A 24,312-nucleotide genomic window follows, 5' to 3' on the forward strand; every position below is an offset into this window, starting at 1 on the left:
GGGTCTCGGCTTTACAACTTTGCCGAGCAGCTACTTGGTCAGGGGCAAACACGTTTGCTAAATTCTACAAATTTGATACCCTGGCTGAGGAGGACCTGGAGTTCTCTCATTCGGTGCTGCAGAGTCATCCGCACTCTCCCGCCCGTTTGGGAGCTTTGGTATAATCCCCATGGTCCTTTCGGAGTCCCCAGCATCCACTAGGACGTCAGAGAAAATAATAATTTACTTACCGATAATTCTATTTCTCATAGTCCGTAGTGGATGCTGGGCGCCCATCCCAAGTGCGGATTGTCTGCAATACTTGTACATAGTTATTGTTACAAAAAATCGGGTTATTATTGTTGTGAGCCATCTTTTCAGAGGCTCCTCTGTTATCATGCTGTTAACTGGGTTCAGATCACAGGTTGTACGGTGTGATTGGTGTGGCTGGTATGAGTCTTACCCGGGATTCAAAATCCTTCCTTATTGTGTACGCTCGTCCGGGCACAGTATCCTAACTGAGGCTTGGAGGAGGGTCATAGGGGGAGGAGCCAGTGCACACCAGGTAGTCTTAAAGCTTTTACTTTTGTGCCCAGTCTCCTGCGGAGCCGCTATTCCCCATGGTCCTTTCGGAGTCCCCAGCATCCACTACGGACTATGAGAAATAGAATTATCGGTAAGTAAATTCTTATTTTTATTTCTAAACACTTTTTTTCTTTACGTAACTTGTGCATTAATTAGCATCAGGTAATAACTATAATCATTTTAGTTACTGTGGGGCAGATGTATTAAGCCAGGTGAAGTGATAAAAGTGGAAGGTGATAACGCACCAGCCAGTCAGCTCCTAACTGTCATTTTTCAAACCCAGCCTGTAACATGTAAGTTAGGAGCTGATTGGCTGATGCGTTATCACTTTCCACTTTATCACTTCACCAGGCTTAATACATCTGCCCCACAGTGTAGTTCTGTGGGTGATGCAGGAGGAGGAGTTATACTGTTGTAGCCTGTACTGTATAAAGCACAATTGGGTGACAGGATACAGTTGTCAGCACAAGAGCCAGATGCACTGGAAGACATACGCATACAGCACAGGGAGCCCAGAACCTGTCCTAGGACAAGGCTGCTTCATAAATACAATTCACGAGAGAGATTCATCAAGAAGAAAACTTGCCTGAAACACTTTAAAGTTTACAGTGACAAGTGGAGACCAATTTCAGGACACAGAAAGAAAACAGATTCAGCATACGCCACGGGGCAGAGGTAAGAGCAAATTCACTTTAAAGATTGAAAAAGTAAAATCACTAGACAGATCAGTTCTTTGCTTGACTTGTAGAATGGAGACGTGTTCTGGGGTCTGCGTTTATCCATATTGTAGTATAATTGTGCACACGGAGGGAGCATGCAGGGAACTTTATCTCTCCGTACTGTGCACAATACCTCAGCTGTTTCAGTGCTCTGCATGTTATTTCACAATTATCTGAACGTTTTGAACATTATCTATTTAGCTCAAAGCTCTCCGCTAAATTTTCAGATATCTCAAAGCTCCGCATATGTTTTCTTCTCAGCTATCTCAAAGCTCTGCAAGTTATTTCACAGATGGCTATGTGCCACATGTTATTAGAGTGCTCTGCACATTACCTCCGCTATCTCAATGCTCTGCTTACATCTGTCTCAATGTTGTGGTTGTAATTGAATGCACCACAACTTATTTCACGGCTCTACCAATGATCCACACATTTTCACGGGATGTAGTTAGGAGATCGGCGCTCGGGATCCCGGCAGTCAGCATACCAACGCCAGGATCACGTCCGCCTTAATGCCGGCAGGGAGTCGAGGGCTATTCCCACTCATGGGTGTCCACGACACCCATAGAGTGGGAATAGTACCTGTGGCGAAGCACCAAGTCCGCAGCATGGCAAGCACAGTGAGCCCGCAAGGGGCTTTGTTGCGCTCGCCCCCCCTGCCGGCATTCTGGCCGCCGGGATACCGGCCGCCAGCAAAGCATACCCAACGCACCTCGGTGCTTTGCAAATGATCTCACAACCACCGCAGTATGCTGCCATTGATCTCATGGCAACATCAGTGCTCTGCAAATAATCTCACGGCCACCTCAATGCTCTACAAATGATCTCACAGCCACCTCAGTGTTCTGCAAATGATCTCACGACCACCTCAATGCTCTACAAATGATCTCACAGCCACCTCAGTGTTCTGCAAATGATCTCACGGCCACTTCAATGCTCTGCAAATGATCTCACAGCCACCTCAGTGTTCTGCAAATGATCTCACGGCCACCTCAATGCTCTACAAATGATCTCACAGCCACCTCAGTGTTCTGCAAATGATCTCACTGCCACCTCAATGCTCTGCAAATGATCTCACAGCCACCTCAATGCTCTGCAAATCATCGGACAGCTACCTCATTGCTCTGCAAATAATCTCACAGCCCCCTCGTTGTTTACATAATCGCATTATCTGAGAATTATCTCAGTCTTCTGCACATTTGTTTACATGGCTGTGTCACTGCTCTTTGTGTATTATTTCACTATCTCCAAGCTCTGTACATCACGTCCCAGTTATCCCTTATTAATGCAGATCTATGCGGAGTTGTACGTTCTTTCTACTGCGCATGTGCCAGTCACACTGTGCATGTGCTGCCATGGTCTTGCAACAGTGGTCGTAGTGTGGATTAGGACGCAGAGTGATTGACAGGCAGTGACCGTTAGTGGGAGCTAATGGGAGGGGGAGGTGGCTACAAAAACAGGCATGTTGCAACTGTTTTGGGGGCGTGTCGCAGTTAGCATCTGTGTCTTTGGACGTAGTATCGCTGGCATCAACGTCGTCTGAGAGTTGCTCAGAAGTCCGATGGTGCAACCGATGTGCATCCAAAGCTGTGTCTTTGTACGCAAGCTGACGGATCTGAGATGGTGGTGGTGGGTGTCCCTATACAAAAGACAGTGGCTGCAACATTTGCATATCTTATCGTGCAAAGCTGCAGCAGCAACGCGATTAGCGCCCACCTCTGAATAATTATCTGTCCGCTCAGTCCAGGTGGCATTAATTTACAACGATAGCAGCGCCTCACATGTTATTTCACATATTGTGTCTGAGTCATCTACATGTTCTGCACCTTATCTCACAGCCACCACAGTGCTCTGTACATGATTTTATAGCTGCCATAAGGCTCTGCACATAAACTGACAACTATGGGGTCTATTCATGAAGCAGTGATAAGAGTGGAGAAGTGAACCTGTGGAGAAGTTGCCCATGGCAACCAATCAGCTGCTCATTGCAATTGTATAGTATGCAAATTATAAATGTTACTTCAATGCTGATTGGTTGCCGTGGGCAACTTCTCCACTGGCTCACTACTCCTCACTTTTCACTGCTTCATGAATAGACCTTTATGAGTGCACTCTGTATTATCTGTTATCTCAATGTTCTGCACAATACCTTGAAGTTATATCACAGATATCTCGGTGACCTATACATTCACACAACTATCTTAGTGCTGCGTAGATTGGGCCTGATTCATAGTTGTACGCCATGCTGATGTTTTTGCAGCGATTATCGGTGGTCTGCGCATGCGTCACTTCCACAATGTGCATGTGCAGCGATTGAATTGCAATGATGGTCGCTGTGATTGACAGGCAGTGGCCGTTTTGTGGGAGATAAAGGGCAGTGGTAGCAACCACTTATGTTGGGACTGATTTCGGGGCGTATATCAGCCGCCAACTGCGATCGTGTATGCAGGAAATGTGTCTCTGACATTTCATTTGCGGCGGCCATTCTGAATGACATAGTTTCCTGGAACTCCGTCAATGCTGTCAATGTGTACGCAATCTCAATGCACTCTGTATTTCACAGCTATAACCAGAACTAGATTAACCACTTGCCTGGCATGGTCGCATCAGATGCGACCATGCTTGCAGGTGCTCTATCTGACCTAGTCGCACAGAATGCGACCAGTCAGATAGAGAGTGTTAGCAGCGGCAGGGAAGAGAAACTTCCCTCCGCTGCTGCTGTCAGAGGGACCGGTAGGTCCCTCTGTCTCCCTGCACTCTCCCCTACTGATTGTCGTGCTGCCGATCACTGCTGATCGGTCAGCACGGCAGGATCCCCCCCTTCCAGCGGCTGCAGACTGGCAGCCGCTGGGAAGTGTAAATTAACCCTCCCAAGCCACCCCCAGACCCCCTCCTGTATACCTGGAGGCTGTCCCGTCTTTCAAAATGAAAGGCGCGATGCTCCGATGGTTGCGATGTTCCCAATCGATGTTTGGGGGGGGGTAAATATATATATCTTTCTAGCTAAAATCATTTGGGATAGGGTTAAATTCATGTTCTTCACTTAATTCATCCATTAAAAAACCCGACAATTTTGGAGCTTTTTTTGGCAAAATAAATTGTCAGTTAAGTGGTTAAAACAGGGCAGTCGGTGTGGTCACACACACAGGATGGGGTGTAGGGGGGGCATACATGACTACATAATGTCACAGTGCATGGATGGCTCTGTGGTTTCTGGGTGACAACTGTGCGGGTACTACAGTGTGTTTAACACATTTGTGGTGCTGGGAGTATTTCCACATTATACTTTTTAAAACCCAGCATATCATATTGACAATTTATTTGGTAGGACAGTGGTTTCCAAACTTTTTTGAATCACGGCGCCCTAGAATATCAGAATTTTTTTCACGGCACCCCTAGGCCAAAAATTTCTTAATGTAATATTTCTTTCTAAATTTCTCAATAAGTAGATCGCGTTTATGTGTCATCCTTAGGGTCAGTTGTGTGGTGAGGGACAAGATTTGCTTCTGTTTGGCCACATATTTTATGACTGGCAGCCACCAGCACTGGTTTTTCCTATTATATTGACCATGAATAATTTGAATTGGTCCTGGACCACCAACCCAGGGCACCCCTGCAAGTGTCTCGAGGCACCTCAGGGAGCCACGGCACACAGTTTGGGAACCTCTGTGGTAGGGGCTTCCACAAGTTAGTTGCCTTGGGGTACCACCAAACCTTAATCCAGCCCTGGCTGTCACAATGCTCCACATGCTTCTTTACAGCTGTCTCATTGCTCTGCATCTTATTGCCACCATCTAAATGCTCTGCATGTAATTTCACAACCCTTAAATGCTTTACATATTATTTGGCAACTATGGTGGTGATTCCGACTTGGTCGTAGCTGTGCTAAATTTAGCACAGCTACGATCAGGAACACAGACATGCGGGGGGACGCTCAGCACACCTGCCCCGTCGCAGAAGTGCAAAAGCATCACACAGCGGCGATGCTTTTGCACTTCAGGAGTAGCTCCCGGCCAGCGCACCTTTTGCGTGCTGGCCGGGAGCTACTCGTCACGCAGTCGCTGCGGCCCACCCCCCTCACGGTCCGGCCACGTCTGCGTTGGCCGGACCGTGCCCACAAAACGGCGGCCAAACGCCGCCATGCCGCCCCCTCTCGCCTCTGCCTGTCAGTCAGGCAGAGGCAATCGCTAGGCAACAACAGCTGTTGGCGCCGGCGCTTGCGCAGTTCTGACCTGATCGCTGCGCTGCGAAGAACTGCAGAAGTGATCAGGTCAGAATGACCCCCTATATCAATTCTCATTCCTCATCAACAATTTCCCTGCATGCTATTTAGGAAGCAGTTGTCATACCGCTAGTCGGGATCCCGGATGTCACAATGCCGACGCCGGAATCCCGACTAGCACTGAAATACAGATGCCGGAATCCCGCCGCCACAGGCTTTTCTCCCTCTATGAGGGTCGTGGACACCCATAAATGGAGAATAAATCCTGTGGTAAGCGCAGCAAGACACTCGGCCCGCAGCATGGTGAGCACAGCGAGCCTGCATGGGGCTTGCTAACGATCACCCCGCTGACGGCACACCGGTGGCCAGGCTCCTGCTGCCGGTATACTGACAGCCCGGCCGCCGGTATTACAAACTGATCCCAGCTATTTTCTAGAGATGAGCGGGTTCGGTTTTACACATTTTTACTCAGATTTACTCGGTTCTCAAAACAGCATCTTATTGGCTCACGGATGTCACGTGTTTTGGATAGCCAATAAGAAAAATCTGGATAAAACCGAACTGGTGCTAATTCTGGCGTTAAATCCAAACCCGCTCATCTCTACTATTTTCACAGCTTTCTCCATTTTCACGGTTGCAATTTCAAAATATGACAGGGAAATGTAGTGTGAACGTTTATTTGGTAGTCTTGTGGCTGATAAATAGCTCACAGCTATCTCAGTATTCTGTGCATTATATTACATCTGACTCAGGGCGGGATGTACTAAAGCAAAAATGCGGTAAAACCCCCGAAAACGGGGGTTTTACCGCATTTTCATATTTACTAAGACCCTACCGCAGCGTTTTCGGCGTCCAGGGTTTCGCCATCTCTGGATGGCGAAACCCTATAGAAGCCTATGGGCTTCTTTTCGCCGACCGCCGCAACCCGCCGACACCGTCGACCCCCGCCGCAGACGCCGACCCCCCTTCCCCCTGGCTTACCTTCCTCCAGGCTGCCCTGGACCCGGAAGGTAGTGTCCTCCTCCCCCTAGCAACGCAGCCGGACGTCCTTCCGGCTGCAGGGGGGAGGAGGAGGTGCCGGGGGCAGCCTGCTGCTGCTTCCCGGCATCTAGCCAGTGTGGGGACCCCGGGGAGGTGACGGAGACCCCCCGCAGACCACCTAACAGGTATCGCGGGGGGCCTCCGTCACCGCATCGCGATGTTAATCGCATATGTTAGTACATATGCGATCAACATCGCTGCGGTAACCGGCGAGGGGCGGCGATGTATGTTAATACATCCCGCCCCAAGTCTTCTCTTTATGGGGGCTATTCATGAAGCAGTGAAAAGTGTGGAGACGTGAGCCAGTGGAGAAGTTGCCCATGGCAACCAATCAGCTGCTCTGTATAATTTTATAAGATGCAAATTATAAATGTTACATCAAAGCTGATTGGTCGCCATGGGCAACTTCTCCACCGTCTCACTTCTCCACAGTATTCACTGCTTCATGAATAGACCCCTATATCACAGTTAACTCTGTTCCTTGCATCTGTCTCGGTGCTCTGAGAATGTTATCTTGCAGATATCTCAGTGCTCTGCACAATTTCCCATTGCTGCCTAGTGCTCTGAACACTTGGCCTGATGTTGAATTGGACAAATTGAACATAATTTATGTTTACAAAATCTGCTCAGAAGAATAATGTTTTTACGCCCATATGCTAAGTAGCATATTCGCCAGATTTACTTCCGTCATCTATCCCAAACATTTGTTTTGCTTGCATAATATGCATTCATTATTAGTCTGCTAGATCCTCTCTAATACTTTGGATATAACTCTTCATCTCATGTATGATAAAAAATTGCTTATATATGCATACAAAAAAAAAAAAAATACACGCACATGCAACAAACAAATCAAATGAAAGTCATTGTGAACCCCACATATGCTTTAGAGGCATATTTGTATCTCTGTGTCGGCCTACATCTTTTCACAATTACACAAACATGCCCTTAATATACTCTGCATAACATAGTTAAGCCGTACATTGGCTTTATTCTTTCCTTCACCTTCCAAAAAAAACAACACACTTCATATATATATAATAACGATTCAGACAACTGAACTGCAATTTAAAGAGGTCACAGCCAAATTAGAATTGGTACTCTAAAAGTGGGTGGCGAGAAAAGCAGTGCGTGCCCTCGGCTACGGCTTCATTCACATGCTTGACCTAAACACAGCATTGGGGCGGAACTGTAAATCCCGCCCCTTTGCGATTTAGCTGAGCGGTACCATACCCTCCAACTGTACCTTTTTGGCAGGTACAGTACCTTTTTTTTATGGTCTGTACCGATTTTTGGCTCTCCAAACTTCCATTGAAAGTACAGGAAAAGGGGTGTGGCCACGCCCATTTTTACCCGTGGCCACGCCGCCTTTCCTGGTTTGTACCGATTTTTATGTTTAAAATGTTGGAGGGTATGTAGTACCACTTCCCACCTAATGGCATAGCACTGGTCCACCCTTAAGATGACGACCAGGTCGGCCCTTGAGGCCATGACAAACTCGCCGCTTATCGGGGGGGAAGTGCCGCCAACCGTTGTGACGCTACTACAGACCGCTGAGGAGCACTGTTTGCTGCCCGGCTGCGCCTCGCCTGTCAGGTGATAATTTAACTCTAGATACACCTGACGATGTTTGCCACCATAATACTCATAAAACATGTAACAGATGTCTTGCACAAAAACTCATGTAATGATTCAACATCTTAATTAATATCTTCTTGGACTCCTGACCATAAAAAGAAAGCTGGCTGCCATCCCTTAACCTTTTTTATCCCCCCAGGTAATTCTCCTCCCCCCTTTCTATAGGTTGCTGCCCTGTGTTATCTCTCCTTCTACTCTCCCCCTTCTCCCCTTTCCCCTTCCTCTGGCACAGCACCATGTTTCTTTACATAAAAGCCCATTTATTCTCATACCTATTTGGTATTGAAATTCTTTTAGACTGCTTCTTCCCTTCTCCGACTCACCTCTCCAGCTGCAAGTGGTTGTGTTAGATTCATGCATATAGCGGCTTGTTTTCTGGCCATGCACGGAGCTATTTTGTGCATTTTACGTTATGCAAACTGTATTGTGTCTAATGCAGCCCATTTATGTCACAATAGTATCTGTACGCTGCACATTATGGGGGTCATTCCGACCTGATCTCTCGCTGCAGTTTATCGCAGCGCAGTGATCGGGGCGGAAGTGCACATGCTACGGTGCTGCAGTGCGCCGGCGCATGCCAGCCGTCGTTGCCTAGCGATCGCCTCCGAGGCAGAGGTGGTCGCTGGGCGCGGTCCGGCCAACACAGGCGTGGCAGGACCATTGGGGGGGAGGGCCGTGGCAGCTCCATGATGTCACATGCAGCCGCTGCGGGCCGGAAAGCTAAAGCTGCGCTGGTCGGGAGCTACTCTTGAAGTGCAAAGGCATCGGGTGCGGCACTGACATGCGGGACGGACTAGCCCTGTGCTGGGCACAGCTACGATCAACTCGGAATAACCCCCTATGTCAGAGCTAATGCAATGACATACATATTTATCAGCAATTGGGACACTCGTGGATTACACAGGTTCTGTGGCTGGCTGACTTCAAGCCTACATTTCAGCTGGTTTTAATCAGCCATGGAACCTGTGTAACCCATGAGCGTCCCAGGTAAAAGGGATAATATGGTCACTCTAATTATTCAGATGTGGAAACAAACCAAATAAGCAAGCAACTAGGCAAAACTATGTTGCACTGCAGGGGGGGCAGATGTAACATGTGCAGAAAGATTTAGATTTGGGTGGGTTATATTGTTTCTGTGCAGGGTAAATACTGGCTGCTTTATTTTTACACTGCAATTTAGATTTCAGTTTGAACACACCCCACCCAAATCTAACTCTCTCTGCACGTTACTTCTGCCCCACCTGCAGTGCAGCACAGTGTTTCCAAGTTGTGTGCAGTTTTGGTTTGCTTGCACACCTGAGTGAGGCCCTCAAAGCTATTTCATATCTCAATGACCTTATAGCTAATTCAGTGCTTTCTGATAACTATATCAATTTCTTAGCAAATTATCTCACATCTAAATGCTCTGCACACTATCTCAGGGCCGTGTAGATACTCTGCATGTGAAGTCAAAAGTATCTCAACAATTTGTGTGTGGGGGGGATCCATTTGTGGGCAAATGGTGTGAGTTGCTGCTGCAGCAGCAGCATTAAAACACAAGGAACCTGACCGCATCTTGCAGCCCGTTCGCCTCCCTTCCCCGAATTTTGTACACAGCCTTATGGGGCTACGAACAAAATTGTATAGTCTGAGCTTCTATAAAGTGCACTAACTCACAGGGGCCAAAACATTGGCCACAATTGGATATGCCCCTTTGTCTGACAGCGAAGTCTGCAGATCATCTCAGTCTTCCCGATTTCCTACCAGTATGACTTGTGACTGTAATGGGCCCTACACACTGGGCGAGAATACTGAAAGATATGACCGATCTCGTTCATTAATGAACGAGATACCGTTCATATCTTTCAGTGTGGAGGCACCAGCGATGAACGATGCGCGGCCCCGCGTTCGTTCATCGCTGGTGCCCCGTCGCTTGTGCATGCAGGCCAATATGGACGATCTCGTCCATATTTGCCTGCACTGCTCCCCCCGTCACTGCCCCCCCCCCCTCCCACCCCCGCCGTATCCGCCGTCGGGCAGCTTGGCGGCAGATCGACAAATGTGTAGGGCTCATAACACTGATATTTTACCTGTTAATATTCAGCTTGTGACATTTTTGTAATGTAGTTTAGAAAATAAAACGTGCTTGCTTTAGATTACATCTTAGTTTCTTATGCACACCAGTTGTCATAAATGTCCTGGAGGGTATCATGTCAAGGGTGCACAGGGGGAATTTTACAATGTGTTTAGAAAACAGGTCAACAACTTATTAAACAAATAGTTGTTAGTTAGTAGATGGAAATCGAGTATGCAACATGATTGATGAGTTACTCTTTTTGTGCCTATATAGATGTGTGCCACTCGTGTCCCCTTGCGAAGGAGAGCAAGCACACCCTTGCCTTGTGCACACCAGAACCGCTCACAGAACACTCATTTCGTAATGGAGGTGCCCACACCCCTGCAGCCCACACTTGAGCCTCATGGTAGTGAATCACTGGAGTCAGCAGGCTCAGATGGAACATCTGAGGGCTTCTTCAGGGTTGTCCTGCTCGGAGATCCTGGGGTTGGGAAGTCCAGTCTGATTGGTATATTCAGAAGAGAACAAGACAGAGATACACAAGAACAACAAGGTGAGAGCAGGAAGGGCCCCAGAATTTCCGCTGTTTGTCATTTTGCTGCACAGTGATCCCTGCCATTTGGGTCATATGGCACTGAGGGCCTCATTAAATGGAATACAATGAGAGGGAAGCTACAGTTTGCTTGACAGTCAGTGGCAGGAATGATGGTACTCCGCTTAGATATAGCTACTTGATCAGACCTGATAGCACAATGGTGGCTCTGCCTTGCGCTTGCCTTTGCTTGTAGTTAGACATCAGTGATCAAAACTTCCTGCCAAGCTCAAACACAGGTGTGCTGCATCATCTCTGTAATATCAGTCATAAATTCATTCACGAGTGCCTGCCCTCTATGCAGCAAGCCTAATTTATGAACCACACTCAATACGTAATACACTCTTGGGGGAGAATGTTCTAAGGGGGTAATTCCGACCCGATCGCACGCTGCAGTTGTTCACAGTGGTGCGATCGGGTCTGAACTGCGCATGCACCGCGACCGCAATGTGCAGGCGCGTCGCTGCCCGGCGACGGGAAACACCGGGTAGCGTGGGACCTTACGAAGAACGCAATTGCAGCGGCAATCGCAAGGTGATTGACAGCAAGAAGGCGTTTTTGGGTGGCAACTGGCCGTTTTGTGGGAGTGCCGTGGAAAACGCAAGCGTTTGCAGGGTGGGTGTCTGGCGTCAATTCCGAGACCTGACAGGCTGAAGTGATCGCAGCGGCTGAGTAAGTTCAGAGCTACTCAGAGATGCACAAAAACTTTTGCACAACTCCCCTGCACAAGCCATCGCACACTTGCTAAGCTAAAATACACTCCCCCATAGGCGGCGACTATCTGATCGCACTGCTGCAAAAAACTGCTACCGTGCGATCAACTTGGAATGACCCCCTAAGTCTTGGAGAGTCATAAAGTGGGGAGAGATAAAATACTAACCAATTAGTTCCTAACTGACATTTTTCAACCACAGCCTGTAACATGGCAGTTAGGAGCTGATTGTCTGGTACTTTATCTCTCTCCACTTTATTACTCTCCAAGGCTTAGGCCATCTGTCACTTGGCCTTGCACCAGTGTTGGTGCACTCAGTGCACATAAACTTTCATGCCACCTCTCTGCGCTCAGAAGTAGCCCCTGCATGCTGACAGTGCACCCTATATGCAGAGAGGTGCACCAGAATAGTGGGAACCATTTGCAATGGCTCTTGCCATCTGTACTAACAGGGTTCCCATGTACAGTGCCATGTTATAACAAATAAAAAAGGAGCAGCATGCCTCTCTCTCACCAGATCAGCAATCCCAAGTGCTAGATAGTGGGGTCTGATTTCCACTATGACAATCTGATCAATAAATGGGTCTTCTCTTCTAGAAGAAAAACCAGTTCTGCCAGGTGTATCTATGGGAACATGTGGGTTGGCATTATCTGGAAAAGAACATTACCCAAGAGCACAAACCAGCTGCTTCATTATGACATAAAGTATTTATTTTATGAAATAATGCACAGTTGGCCTGAGTCAGAGATGTACACAAATGCATTCACTGCTGCCAATTTGTACGCAGCGACTGTGCGAAAATATGCTGCAGCCGCTGTCTGGATTTATACTGAGTCGCCCACCAGCAGCTTTGGGAATCCCAGCAGCTGCATACAAAGACGCGGCCCTATGGTCATACAGCATGGCCACAGGAAGTAAGATGGCAGAGATTTTTCAGTGGTGTACGGGATCGCCGTTGCAGCCTCAAACTTGCCCCAACATTCACGACACACCTGGTTTTTGCCACCACACACCATTACCTCCCCCAAATGGTCACTGACTGTCAATCACTTATTAAATCCTCCCAGTGACCACCATGGAAAGACCATCGCTGCTCATGACCTAGGCTGGGTACACACTTGCCAATGTCAGTGACATCACGCGAGATCCCCCCACAAACAATATAGTTCATACACACTGAATATTGTTTGCGTCTCGTCAGTGACGACATGCACCCGTATCGAGGTGCATATTGTCTCATACAATACAGTATCTTTAGATTTCAAGTTGAAAACGAAAGATATTGTACCTCATTAACGACCCGTGGGAGCGCGCATTGCCAATGCATACAGTATAACATCCGATCCGCCAGTTCGGACGATATATCGGATGCACATCGGCACGTGTGTACTCAGCCTTAGATGCAAGAGAGCAGACCGCCGATAGTCGTTCAACTGCAAAACATCGGGTTTGCTTACATCTCTAAATCAGGCCCAGTGTATGGAGAATGTTTTGTGTTAAAGTAATCTACTCATATAGCAGGCATAATGCTGTATTTGTGCTTACAGGGTGTCCGATGTGACCTTCATACGGACCTCTGTAGAAGCATACATTTTGTGGGTAGATCCCAGCATTTAGCCTGTGAATTCTCCTTGACCTATATGCCTCATATGTCAACGATGTTACATTGCCGATGAATTCATAGGCAGTTTGTGATCATTGGTTCAGCTCACAAAATGACTGCCTCCACTACAATACATACAGTATGAGAGCTTGCATTGCAGCTACACTCCTCCGGAGTTTGTTTACCTTTGGGTCTAATTGCTAATGATTAGAGATAAACAAAAACATTCAATTGCCATTGAAGAGGTAGGAGGAATATTAGCGGGATCAGTACTAAATGCCGCCAGCCGGAATCCCGGCGATCGAAATACCGACGCCGGAATCCCGACCACACAATCCCGACAGGGGTGGCGAGCGGAACGCAGCCCCTTGCGGGCTCGCTTCGCTCGCCGCGCTGCGGGCACGGTGCCTCGCTACGCTCGGCACACTATTATATTCTCCCTCTATGGGTGTCGTGGACACCCACGGAGGGAGAATATGTCGGGATTGTGGCGGTCGGGATTCCGGCGTTGGTATTTCGGCCGCCGGAATTCCGGCCGGCGGCATCTTGACCGCATCCCATATCAGCATTCTAAATGAATTGCTTAATGTCTCAAATATAATTGGTTTAAAAAAAAATATATCTATATTTCTCTAACGTCCTAAGTGGATGCTGGGGACTCCGTCAGGACCATGGGGAATAGCGGCTCCGCAGGAGACAGGGCACAAAAATAAAGCTTTAGGATTAGGTGGTGTGTACTGGCTCCTCCCCCTATGACTCTCCTCCAAGCCTCAGTTAGGTTTTTGTGCCCGTCCGAGCAGGGTGCAATCTAGGTGGCTCTCCTAAAGAGCTGCTTAGAAAAAGTTTTTAGGTTTTTTATTTTCAGTGAGTCCTGCTGGCAACAGGCTCACTGCATCGAGGGACTTAGGGGAGAGAATTTCAACTCACCTGCGTGCAGGATGGATTGGATTCTTAGGCTACTGGACACCATTAGCTCCAGAGGGAGTCGGAACACAGGTCTCACCCTGGGGTTCGTCCCGGAGCCGCGCCGCCGACCCCCCTTACAGATGCTGAAGATTGAAGGTCCGGAAACAGGCGTCAGAAGGCTCTTCAGTCTTCATGAAGGTAGCGCACAGCACTGCAGCTGTGCGCCATTGTTGTCACACACTTCACACCAAGTGGTCACGGAGGGTGCAGGGCGCTGCTGGGGGCGCCCTGGGCAGCAATATTTAATACCTTTATGGCAAAAGAATACATCACATATAGCCATTGAGGCTATATGTATGTATTTAACCCATGCCAGATATCTAAAACTCCGGGAGAAAAGCCCGCCGAAATAGGGGGCGGGGCTTATTCTCCTCAGCACACAGCGCCATTTTCCTGCTCAGCTCCGCTGTGAGGAAGGCTCCCAGGACTCTCCCCTGCACTGCACTACAGAAACAGGGTAAAACAGAGAGGGGGGGCATTTTTTGGCGATATTTTGATATATTTAAGCTGCTATAAGGAACAACACGTATATAAGGTTGTTCCCATATATATTATAGCGCTTGGGTGTGTGCTGGCAAACTCTCCCTCTGTCTCCCCAAAGGGCTAGTGGGGTCCTGTCTTCGATAAGAGCATTCCCTGTGTGTCTGCTGTGTGTCGGTACGTGTGTGTCGACATGTATGAGGACGATGTTGGTGTGGAGGCAGAGCAATTGCCGATAATGGTGATGTCACCCCCCAGGGAGTCGACACCGGAATGGATGGCTTTGTTTATGGAATTACGTGATAATGTCAGCACATTACAAAAATCAGTTGACGACATGAGACGGCCGGCAAACCAGTTAGTACCTGCCCAGGCGTCTCAGACACCGTCAGGGGCTGTAAAGCGCCCTTTACCTCAGTCGGTCGACACAGACCCAGACACAGACACTGAATCTAGTGTCGACGGTGATGAAACAAACGTATTTTCAAGTAGGGCCACACGTTATATGATCACGGCAATGAAGGAGGCTTTGCATATCTCTGATACTGCAAGTACCACAAAAAGGGGTATTATGTGGGGGGTGAAAAAAACTACCTGTAGTTTTTCCTGAATCAGAGGAATTAAATGATGTATGTGATGAAGCGTGGGTTAACCCAGATAGAAAAGTGCTAATTTCAAAAAAGTTATTAGCATTATACCCTTTCCCGCCAGAGGTTAGGGCGCGCTGGGAAACACCCCCTAGGGTGGATAAGGCGCTCACACGCTTATCAAAACAAGTGGCGTTACCGTCTCCTGATACGGCCGCCCTCAGGGATCCAGCTGATAGGAGACTGGAAACTACCCTAAAAAGTATATACACACATACTGGTGTTATACTGCGACCAGCCATCGCCTCAGCCTGGATGTGCAGTGCTGGGGTCGTCTGGTTGGATTCCCTGACTGAAAATATTGATACCCTGGATAGGGACAGTATTTTATTGACTATAGAGCAATTAAAGGATGCTTTCCTTTATATGCGAGATGCTCAGAGAGATATTTGCACTCTGGCATCGAGAGTAAATGCGATGTCCATATCTGCCAGAAGGAGTTTATGGACGCGACAGTGGTCAGGTGATGCGGATTCCAAACGACATATGGAAGTATTGCCGTATAAAGGGGAGGAATTATTTGGCGTCGGTCTATCGGATCTGGTGGCCACGGCAACTGCCGGAAAATCCACCTTTTTACCTCAGACCCCCTCCCAACAGAAAAAGACACCGTCTTTTCAGCCGCAGTCCTTTCGGTCCTATAAGAACAAGCGGACAAAAGGACAGTCATATCTGCCTCGGGGCAGAGGAAGGGGTAAGAGAGGGCAGCAAGCAGCCCCTGCCCAGGAACAAAAGCCCTCTCAGGGTTCTGCAAAGCCCTCAGCATGACGCTGGGGCCTTACAAGCGGACTCAGGAGCGGTGGGGGGTCGACTCAAGAATTTCAGCGCACAGTGGGCTTGCTCACAGGTGGACCCCTGGATCCTGCAGGTAGTATCTCAGGGTTACAGGTTGGAATTCGAGAAGTCTCCCCCTCGCAGGTTCCTAAAGTCTGCTTTGCCAACGTCTCCCTCAGACAGGGCGACGGTATTGGAAGCCATTCACAAGCTGTTTTCTCAGCAGGTGATAGTCAAGGTACCCCTCCTACAACAGGGAAAGGGGTATTACTCCACGCTATTTGTGGTACCGAAGCCGGACGGCTCGGTAAGACCTATTCTAAATCTGAAATCTTTGAACCTGTACAAAAATTCAAGTTCAAGATGGAGTCACTCAGAGCAGTGATAGCGAATCTGGAAGAAGGGGACTTTATGGTGTCCCTGGACATAAAGGATGCTTACCTGCATGTCCCAATTTGCTTTTCACATCAAGGGTACCTCAGGTTCGTGGTGCAAAACTGTCATTATCAGTTTCAGACGCTGCCGTTTGGATTGTCCACGGCACCTCGGGTCTTTACCAAGGTAATGGCCGAAATGATGATTCTTCTGCGAAGAAGAGGCGTATTAATTATCCCTTACTTGGACGATCTCCTGATAAGGGCAAGGTCCAGAGAACAGCTGGAGGACGGAGTAGCACTAACCCGACTAGTGCTGCAACAACACGGGTGGATTCTGAATTTTCCAAAATCTCAGTTGACCCCGACGACACGTCTGCTGTTCCTGGGAATGATTCTGGACACGGTTCAGAAAAAGGTGTTTCTTCCGGAGGAGAAAGCCAGGGAGTTATCCGAACTTGTCAGGAACCTCCTAAAACCAGGGAAAGTGTCTGTGCATCAATGCACAAGAGTCCTGGGAAAGATGGTGGCTTCTTACGAAGCGATTCCATTCGGCAGATTCCACGCACGAACTTTTCAGTGGGATCTGCTGGACAAATGGTCCGGATCACATCTGCAGATGCATCAGCGGATAACCTTATCGCCACGGACAAGGGTGTCTCTTCTGTGGTGGTTGCAGAGTGCTCATCTGTTAGAGGGCCGCAGATTCGGCATACAGGACTGGGTCCTGGTGACCACGGATGCCAGTCTGAGAGGCTGGGGAGCGGTCACACAGGGAAGAAACTTCCAGGGAGTATGGTCAAGCCTGGAGATGTCTCTTCACATAAATATACTGGAGCTAAGAGCGATTTACAATGCTCTAAGTCTGGCAAAACCCCTGCTTCAGGGTCAGCCGGTGTTGATCCAGTCGGACAACATCACGGCAGTCGCCCACGTAAACAGACAGGGCGGCACAAGAAGCAGGACAGCAAGAAGCTGCAAGGATTCTTCGCTGGGCGGAAGATCATGTGATAGCACTGTCAGCAGTATTCATTCCGGGAGTGGACAACTGGGAAGCAGACTTCCTCAGCAGACACGATCTACACCCGGGAGAGTGGGGACTTCATCCAGAAGTCTTCCACATGATTGTGAACCGTTGGGAAAAACCAATGGTGGATATGATGGCGTCCCGCCTCAACAAAAAACTGGACAGGTATTGCGCCAGGTCAAGAGACCCTCAGGCAATAGCTGTGGACGCTCTGGTAACACCGTGGGTGTTCCAGTCAGTGTATGTGTTCCCTCCTCTGCCTCTCATACAAAAAGTACTGAGAATTATACGGCAAAAGGGAGTAAGAACGATACTAGTGGCTCCGGATTGGCCAAGAAGAACTTGGTACCCGGAACTTCAAGAGATGCTCACGGAGGATCCGTGGCCTCTACCTCTAAGACGGGACCTGCTTCAGCAGGGACCGTGTCTATTCCAAGACTTACCGCGGCTGCGTTTGACGGCATGGCGGTTGAACGCCGAATTCTAAGGGAAAAAGGCATTCCGGAAGAGGTCATTCCTACACTGGTAAAAGCCAGGAAGGAGGTGACTGCACAACATTATCACCGCATTTGGAGGAAATATGTTGCGTGGTGTGAGGCCAGGAAGGCCCCCACGGAGGAATTTCAACTGGGTCGATTCCTACATTTCCTGCAAACAGGATTGTCTATGGGCCTCAAATTGGGGTCCATTAAGGTTCAAATTTCGGCCCTGTCGATTTTCTTCCAGAAAGAATTGGCTTCAGTTCCTGAAGTCCAGACTTTTGTAAAAGGAGTACTACATATACAGCCCCCGGTTGTGCCCCCAGTGGCACCGTGGGATCTTAATGTAGTCTTGGATTTTCTCAAATCCCATTGGTTTGAGCCGCACAAATCGGTGGAGTTGAAGTATCTTACATGGAAAGTAACCATGCTACTGGCCCTGGCTTCAGCCAGGAGAGTATCAGAATTGGCGGCTTTATCATATAAGAGCCCATATCTGATTTTCCATATGGACAGGGCAGAACTGCGGACGCGTCCTCATTTTCTGCCTAAGGTGGTGTCAGCGTTTCACCTGAACCAGCCTATTGTGGTGCCTGCGGCTACTAACGATTTGGAGGATTCCAAGTTGTTGGACGTGGTCCGGGCATTGAAAATATATATTTCAAGAACGGCGGGAGTCAGAAAGTCTGACTCACTGTTTATATTGTATGCACCCAACAAGATGGGTGCTCCTGCTTCTAAGCAGACGATTGCTCGTTGGATTTGTAGCACAATTCAACTTGCACATTCTGTGGCAGGCTTGCCACAACCTAAATCTGTCAAGGCCCATTCCACAAGGAAAGTGGGCTCATCCTGGGCGGCTGCCCGGGGGGTCTCGGCATTACAACTCTGCCGAGCTGCTACTTGGTCAGGGGCAAACACATTTGCAAAATTCTACAAATTTGATACCCTGGCTGAGGAGGACCTTGAGTTCTCTCATTCGGTGCTGCAGAGTCATCCGCACTCTCCCGCCCGTTTGGGAGCTTTGGTATAATCCCCATGGTCCTGACGGAGTCCCCAGCATCCACTTAGGACGTTAGAGAAAATAAGAATTTACTTACCGATAATTCTATTTCTCGTAGTCCGTAGTGGATGCTGGGCGCCCATCCCAAGTGCGGATTGTCTGCAATACTTGTACATAGTTATTGTTACAAACAAATTCGGGTTGTTATTGTTGTGAGCCGTCTGTTCAGAGGCTCCTACGTTTGTCATACTGTTAACTGGGTTCAGATCACAAGTTATACGGTGTGATTGGTGTGGCTGGTATGAGTCTTACCCGGGATTCAATATCCTTCCTTATTGTGTACGCTCGTCCGGGCACAGTATCCTAACTGAGGCTTGGAGGAGGGTCATAGGGGGAGGAGCCAGTACACACCACCTAATCCTAAAGCTTTATTTTTGTGCCCTGTCTCCTGCGGAGCCGCTATTCCCCATGGTCCTGACGGAGTCCCCAGCATCCACTACGGACTACGAGAAATAGAATTATCGGTAAGTAAATTCTTATTATTGTAGTGGCCATTTAATGCATTTGCCATGAGGGATAAATCAATGTTCAAGTGACAAACAGTAAAATACAGTATATCTTCTTTCAGAGCTGTACCAGTGCACACTAACGGTAGATGGTGAGGATACCAATCTGCTTCTAATGGACATCTGTGAGGTTCAGGTAAACAAACCTGTATTGTTGGAAGGCTCCAGGCCTTGACGTAAGGGGGGTCATTCAGCTGTAATTGTACCTAAACCCATCTTTGCAAAGTACCGATCTTCGTTACTTTGTGCATGTGCAGGATCCTTTCTGCGCGTGTGTGCAAGGGTCCTGCAGCATAGAACGCAGGCCAGTTATTGATTGACACTCTGATGCCATTTCAGGGGCGGCAAAGGGCTCCATTTGAAAAACAGGGGGTGTTTAGGGGGAGGGTTGAGTCAGGGATCTCCATCGTAGGTTAGATCACTACTGCAGCAAGAAGAGTCTGCATGTAATAGACACCTCCTACTGCATTACCATACAGCGCTATCACTGCTGCTTCCAAGAAAGCAGCAGTGATAGCACCACCAACCACACCTGAATGACCCCCACGTTGGCATAGTGGTACTCTGCATCAGTTGCACATCTGTTTAGTATATTATAACTGGATGATTTACTTATTAAAGCTTAGATGGGATATAGTGATGGTTGGGAGAAGTATGGTGGCAATAGGATGGTAGTATGGAGCACCACTGATAAAGTGGCCAGTGGGGCGATGTAAAATGTCATTGTAGGTCTGCAGGTAAGTGGGGGCATTGGCTGTGTCTGTGCATAGCACTGAGTACTCACCACTATATATATTTTTGTAGAAGCCATTTGCTGGAATGGAGAGCGCCATGCGTGTGGGGCATGCATATATCATTGTCTATTCAATCACAGACCGCTCCAGCTTTGAAAGTGCCTCAGAGTTAAGAATCCAGCTCAGACGCACACGTCAGTATGAAAATATTCCAATAATCCTGGTAGGGAATAAGACAGACCTCGTTCGCAGCCGAGAAGTGTCTGTGGAAGGTGAGTGATTGAGAAAAAGTTAAACCTATTTACTGATGTGGCAGCTTCCCAAAGGCTCTTCCCAGTTCCAGTCATGCTCTGCCAAATACTGTTTCCTCTTATCTGCTCCCTCAGATCTGCCAGACTGCTTCCTGTATTATTTTCCATTTTCCTTGATAACCCACCTCCTGCATTGCCTCGGACTGCAGTTTCTAACCACTGCCTGTATGTTCCCGTCATATTTATTGTATATGCATTTAGTAACATTTACTTATATAGCGCCTGCATATTCCATTGCACTGTACAATTGGTCGCCTTACAGCATTTACATATTTACATGATCTTATTTGGCAGAGGGTCGTGCTTGTGCTGTGGTGTTTGACTGTAAATTCATAGAGACATCAGCTTCCCTACAGCACAATGTCCAAGAGCTGTTTGAGGGGATGGTGCGGCAGATCCGGCTTAGAAGAGATGGAGCTGATACATCTGAAAGCTGTCGGGTGCGGAGTCAGCGCAAGGAAAGCCTTAGCAAGCGGGCACGCAGGTTTCTGGACCGGCTCGTAACCCGAAACAGCAAGACCGTTCTGAGAGTACATTCACGCTCATGTCACGACCTGTCCGTACTCTGAATGATCGATTTATGGTTATTGAGGACCTGCAAACTCAGAGCATGACAAAGTTCACAGGCCACAGTATTCCTTCTCTGGCCGAGAATGAAGTAGTGTACAGCGTGATTCACTTACAGGGATGTTTAACAGGGAAATGGATATCCTGCAGGAGCAATCCCACAAAGACTGACAATCATTCATCAGTACAACCAAAATAAATAACTGCTTTCACTTGGACAATTTAATGGATGTAAATTCATTTTTGTGACTGTCCTGTTGCTCTTCTGTTGCACATTTCACTTTTTTTCTTTATTGCACTATTGTAACGTGATTAATAGGAACACTTATTGGAGACAGAAACCATTTTTTTTTCTACGTAACTATCTTCAAGACAATCGTACACCCGGACTACATCTCAGGATCTACTTTTGTAATTAGAAACAGTTTTCACTTAAATACTGTACTTAAAGAAAAGTGCAGGAATCTGTCTCTTCTTACCAGTGCCCTGTGTCTCTTCCTACCATTCTTCCATCTTTCTCTCTCCCTCTCTCCCTCCTCTCTCTCCTTTTAGGATTTCATGGAATTTCACCCAGCTCCCTCTAATCCAACGCTGACCAAACAGTGGAAAAATTGAGCTCAATGTTTATGAAGCGAGCCCAAGAGAGAGACTGTATGGATAGACAGGGGAGAGAGAGGAGGGAGGAGAATGAATTGCTTATACACTGTAAAGTTCAGTACAGTGAAGAGGATATTTCCCGTTTACTGAGGGTGTGAAATGTATTACTCAGGTGAGGAGCTCTGTGATGCAGTGAGTGGTGTGCAAGTAATGATCTCAGAGAACAGGCTGGCATCAGTGGTCTGTGTTCAATAAATGCAGGGACAGTATCCCCCAGGGGCGGATTGGCCATAGGGATCACCAGGAAGAATCCTGGTAGACCGATGTCTGTAAGGCCCTGTTTTGTGTGTTGTCATGTGGCCCTACCCCTCAAATGACAGGCAGCCCACCGCACTCAGTACACTGCATTGTCCCCGTTCATTCTGTTATTCAATCTCTGCAGTACAGCAACTCTGCCATCCAGTGATGCTGCCATGGCTACATGGTATGTTATACCTCTTGTGCTGCCCATGTCGGGGCACTTCTACAAAGTTTTACAGGGACATTTTTAGTTCCCAATCTGCCCCTGGTCTCAGAGAAAGTTTGTAATTGCATACAATCAGGCCCTATGAGGAGGGAACCCGCTCCCTCAACAGACCCCACCCCCTCATCAGACCGCACCCCCATTAGGGCTGCTTTAATAAATTTCCCGGGCTGGTTTTCCATCCCAATCCGCCCCTGGTATCCTCTGAACAAACATTGGAAAACAGTAGCCTTGGCTCTGTCATGGTGGCAGTTCAGTATTCTGAGGCTTGCTTTTAGTAACCAATAGACTGGGGTTAGCATTCTAAAATAATGGTTGCTACTGTATATGCATATAACAGATTGGAAATCAGTGTTCTACAAGTTGGAGAACATTGGAGCTAAGTACTGTATTATAAGGGGTACTTCCAACAGACAGTTTGGAGCTCACAAATTTGCAATGAAGTATGTTTCCAGCATCCTGGATGGAGCGGTGTTACATGCACCTAGTAGTTTGGGGTTTAGCATCCTAGAAGGAGGGGTAAAACAGGCATTTATTAGATGCAGATTTGGTCTTCTGAAAAGGGGTAGCGTTTCTTTGTGCCCGGTGTGACTTCTATATGGGAATCTGGGCTCACATCAGTAGTGGGGTTTCCAGACTCATATTGTAATTCTGTACATCTTATTGTTCTGCTCATGATGGTATGTGAGTTCCGTTCTTCAACCTGATTAAAGTCTTTCTCCACATTGATGTGTGCTTTGTACATGGCACTTTCAGCCACTCATTGCTTTTTATGCCTGGCAGACAGATATTGTTTTACATGGGGGGTACGATGGACAGTACAGAGAGATTCTTAAAAGGTTGGATTTACTTGAAAAGTTAGAATTCTTTGTTGAGCGAAAAGTAATTCATACATACATGTTTAAATTAATGTATATAAAATGTTTGTACCTATATTATAAATGGGCAGCAGTTCTTAAAAGAGAGGGCTATTATATTGGTCTGTATGCAAGGGCCTACAGAAACATTCCCTGCTCTTTATACAGAGGATACTATCCAATTACTTGAGTGGATGGATAAACGCAGAAGTATGCAACCTGTGTCTGTCCAGTTGTGGTGGAACTACAAATAACAGTATGCCATGTCAATGCATGTTCATATCACATTCTGGAAACATCTCTCAATTCATCATGGACACCCACCAGCTGTACATGGAGCAAAGATATAAGGTTCACAAATGATTCTGCATATTGGATAGTGGTTAAACTGTCCATTGTTCAAAGTATTGAATACGGTTTCCAATTTCTCTTGAAACCCCACCAAATGAAGACTGACAAAAACAAAATCCCTTCTATTTGTGCTTGTTGGCTGCCACAGCCAGAAAACTCTAATTCTAATAGATAATGAAAAATTGCAGGACATACAGGCTCTTCTTTTAGGCTTACATTATTCTGTGTTTTCCTAAAGATTGCCACACCTTTGAGTTACAAAGCTATTAAAAGGGTTATTATTCATGTTAGATGTTCTTGTTTTCTACATCTGCTGTAGTGACTAATGGTCCCCATACATCAACGACCCATAGTCACCACCGATCCGTCGGCCAGTGATGATCGCCGATCAATCGAGGAATTGGGGAAATTACATTTGCCAATCCCAGTCATTTTCAGTTGGGATCGGGGTGTTGGGAATATTAAACATGTTTAATATTTCTGATTCTCTGAACCAGCTGTCAAGGGAACAAGACATTGCCAAAATACATTTGTGATGTATGGGGGCCAATAACTGTGCTACATCTGTGGGGGAATATATCAGTGTGGTTTATAACGGCCATTCAGTTGCTGGCTTTGAAAACAAACAACATTTGGGCAGATGTATTAAGCCTGGAGAAGAGATAAAGCAGTGATAAGCGCAAGGTGATAACTCACCAGCCAATTATTACGTATTTAAAAAATGACAGGAGCTGATTGGCTGGTGCGTTATCACCTTGCACTTATCACACTTTGGCCCTCATTCCGAGTTGTTCGCTCGCAAGGCGAATGTAGCAGAGTTACACACGCTAAGCCGCCGCCTACTGGGAGTGAATCTTAGCTTCTTAAAATTGCGACCGACGTACGCGCAATATTGCGATTACAAACGA

General features: G+C 47.5%; 1 protein-coding gene across 1 annotated transcript; it reads left to right on the forward strand.

Annotated features, from left to right (window-relative positions):
• Positions 1 to 971: 971 nt before the first annotated feature.
• REM1 (RRAD and GEM like GTPase 1) lies at positions 972 to 23,499 on the forward strand. Its single transcript, XM_063959093.1, has 5 exons — positions 972 to 1,239; positions 10,514 to 10,793; positions 19,527 to 19,600; positions 20,269 to 20,470; positions 20,804 to 23,499. The coding sequence occupies exons 2-5, from the start codon at positions 10,514 to 10,516 to the stop codon at positions 21,076 to 21,078; spliced, it is 831 nt and encodes a 276-aa protein (XP_063815163.1). The 5' UTR covers positions 972 to 1,239; the 3' UTR covers positions 21,079 to 23,499.
• The last annotated feature ends 813 nt before the right edge of the window (positions 23,500 to 24,312 follow it).

The sequence above is a fragment of the Pseudophryne corroboree genome, chromosome 3 (genome assembly GCF_028390025.1).
Source record: "Pseudophryne corroboree isolate aPseCor3 chromosome 3, aPseCor3.hap2, whole genome shotgun sequence".
In the NCBI taxonomy this organism is placed as follows: Eukaryota; Metazoa; Chordata; class Amphibia; order Anura; family Myobatrachidae; genus Pseudophryne; species Pseudophryne corroboree.

Bases quoted from the DNA above. Each gene is read 5' to 3' on its own strand.
- REM1 (XM_063959093.1), top strand. From the start codon at position 10,514: ATGTGTGCCACTCGTGTCCCCTTGCGAAGGAGAGCAAGCACACCCTTG. The intron at 10,794-19,526 runs GTGAGAGCAGGA...ATCTTCTTTCAG, and splicing joins AGATACACAAGAACAACAAG to AGCTGTACCAGTGCACACTA. The intron at 20,471-20,803 runs GTGAGTGATTGA...CTTATTTGGCAG, and splicing joins CCGAGAAGTGTCTGTGGAAG to AGGGTCGTGCTTGTGCTGTG.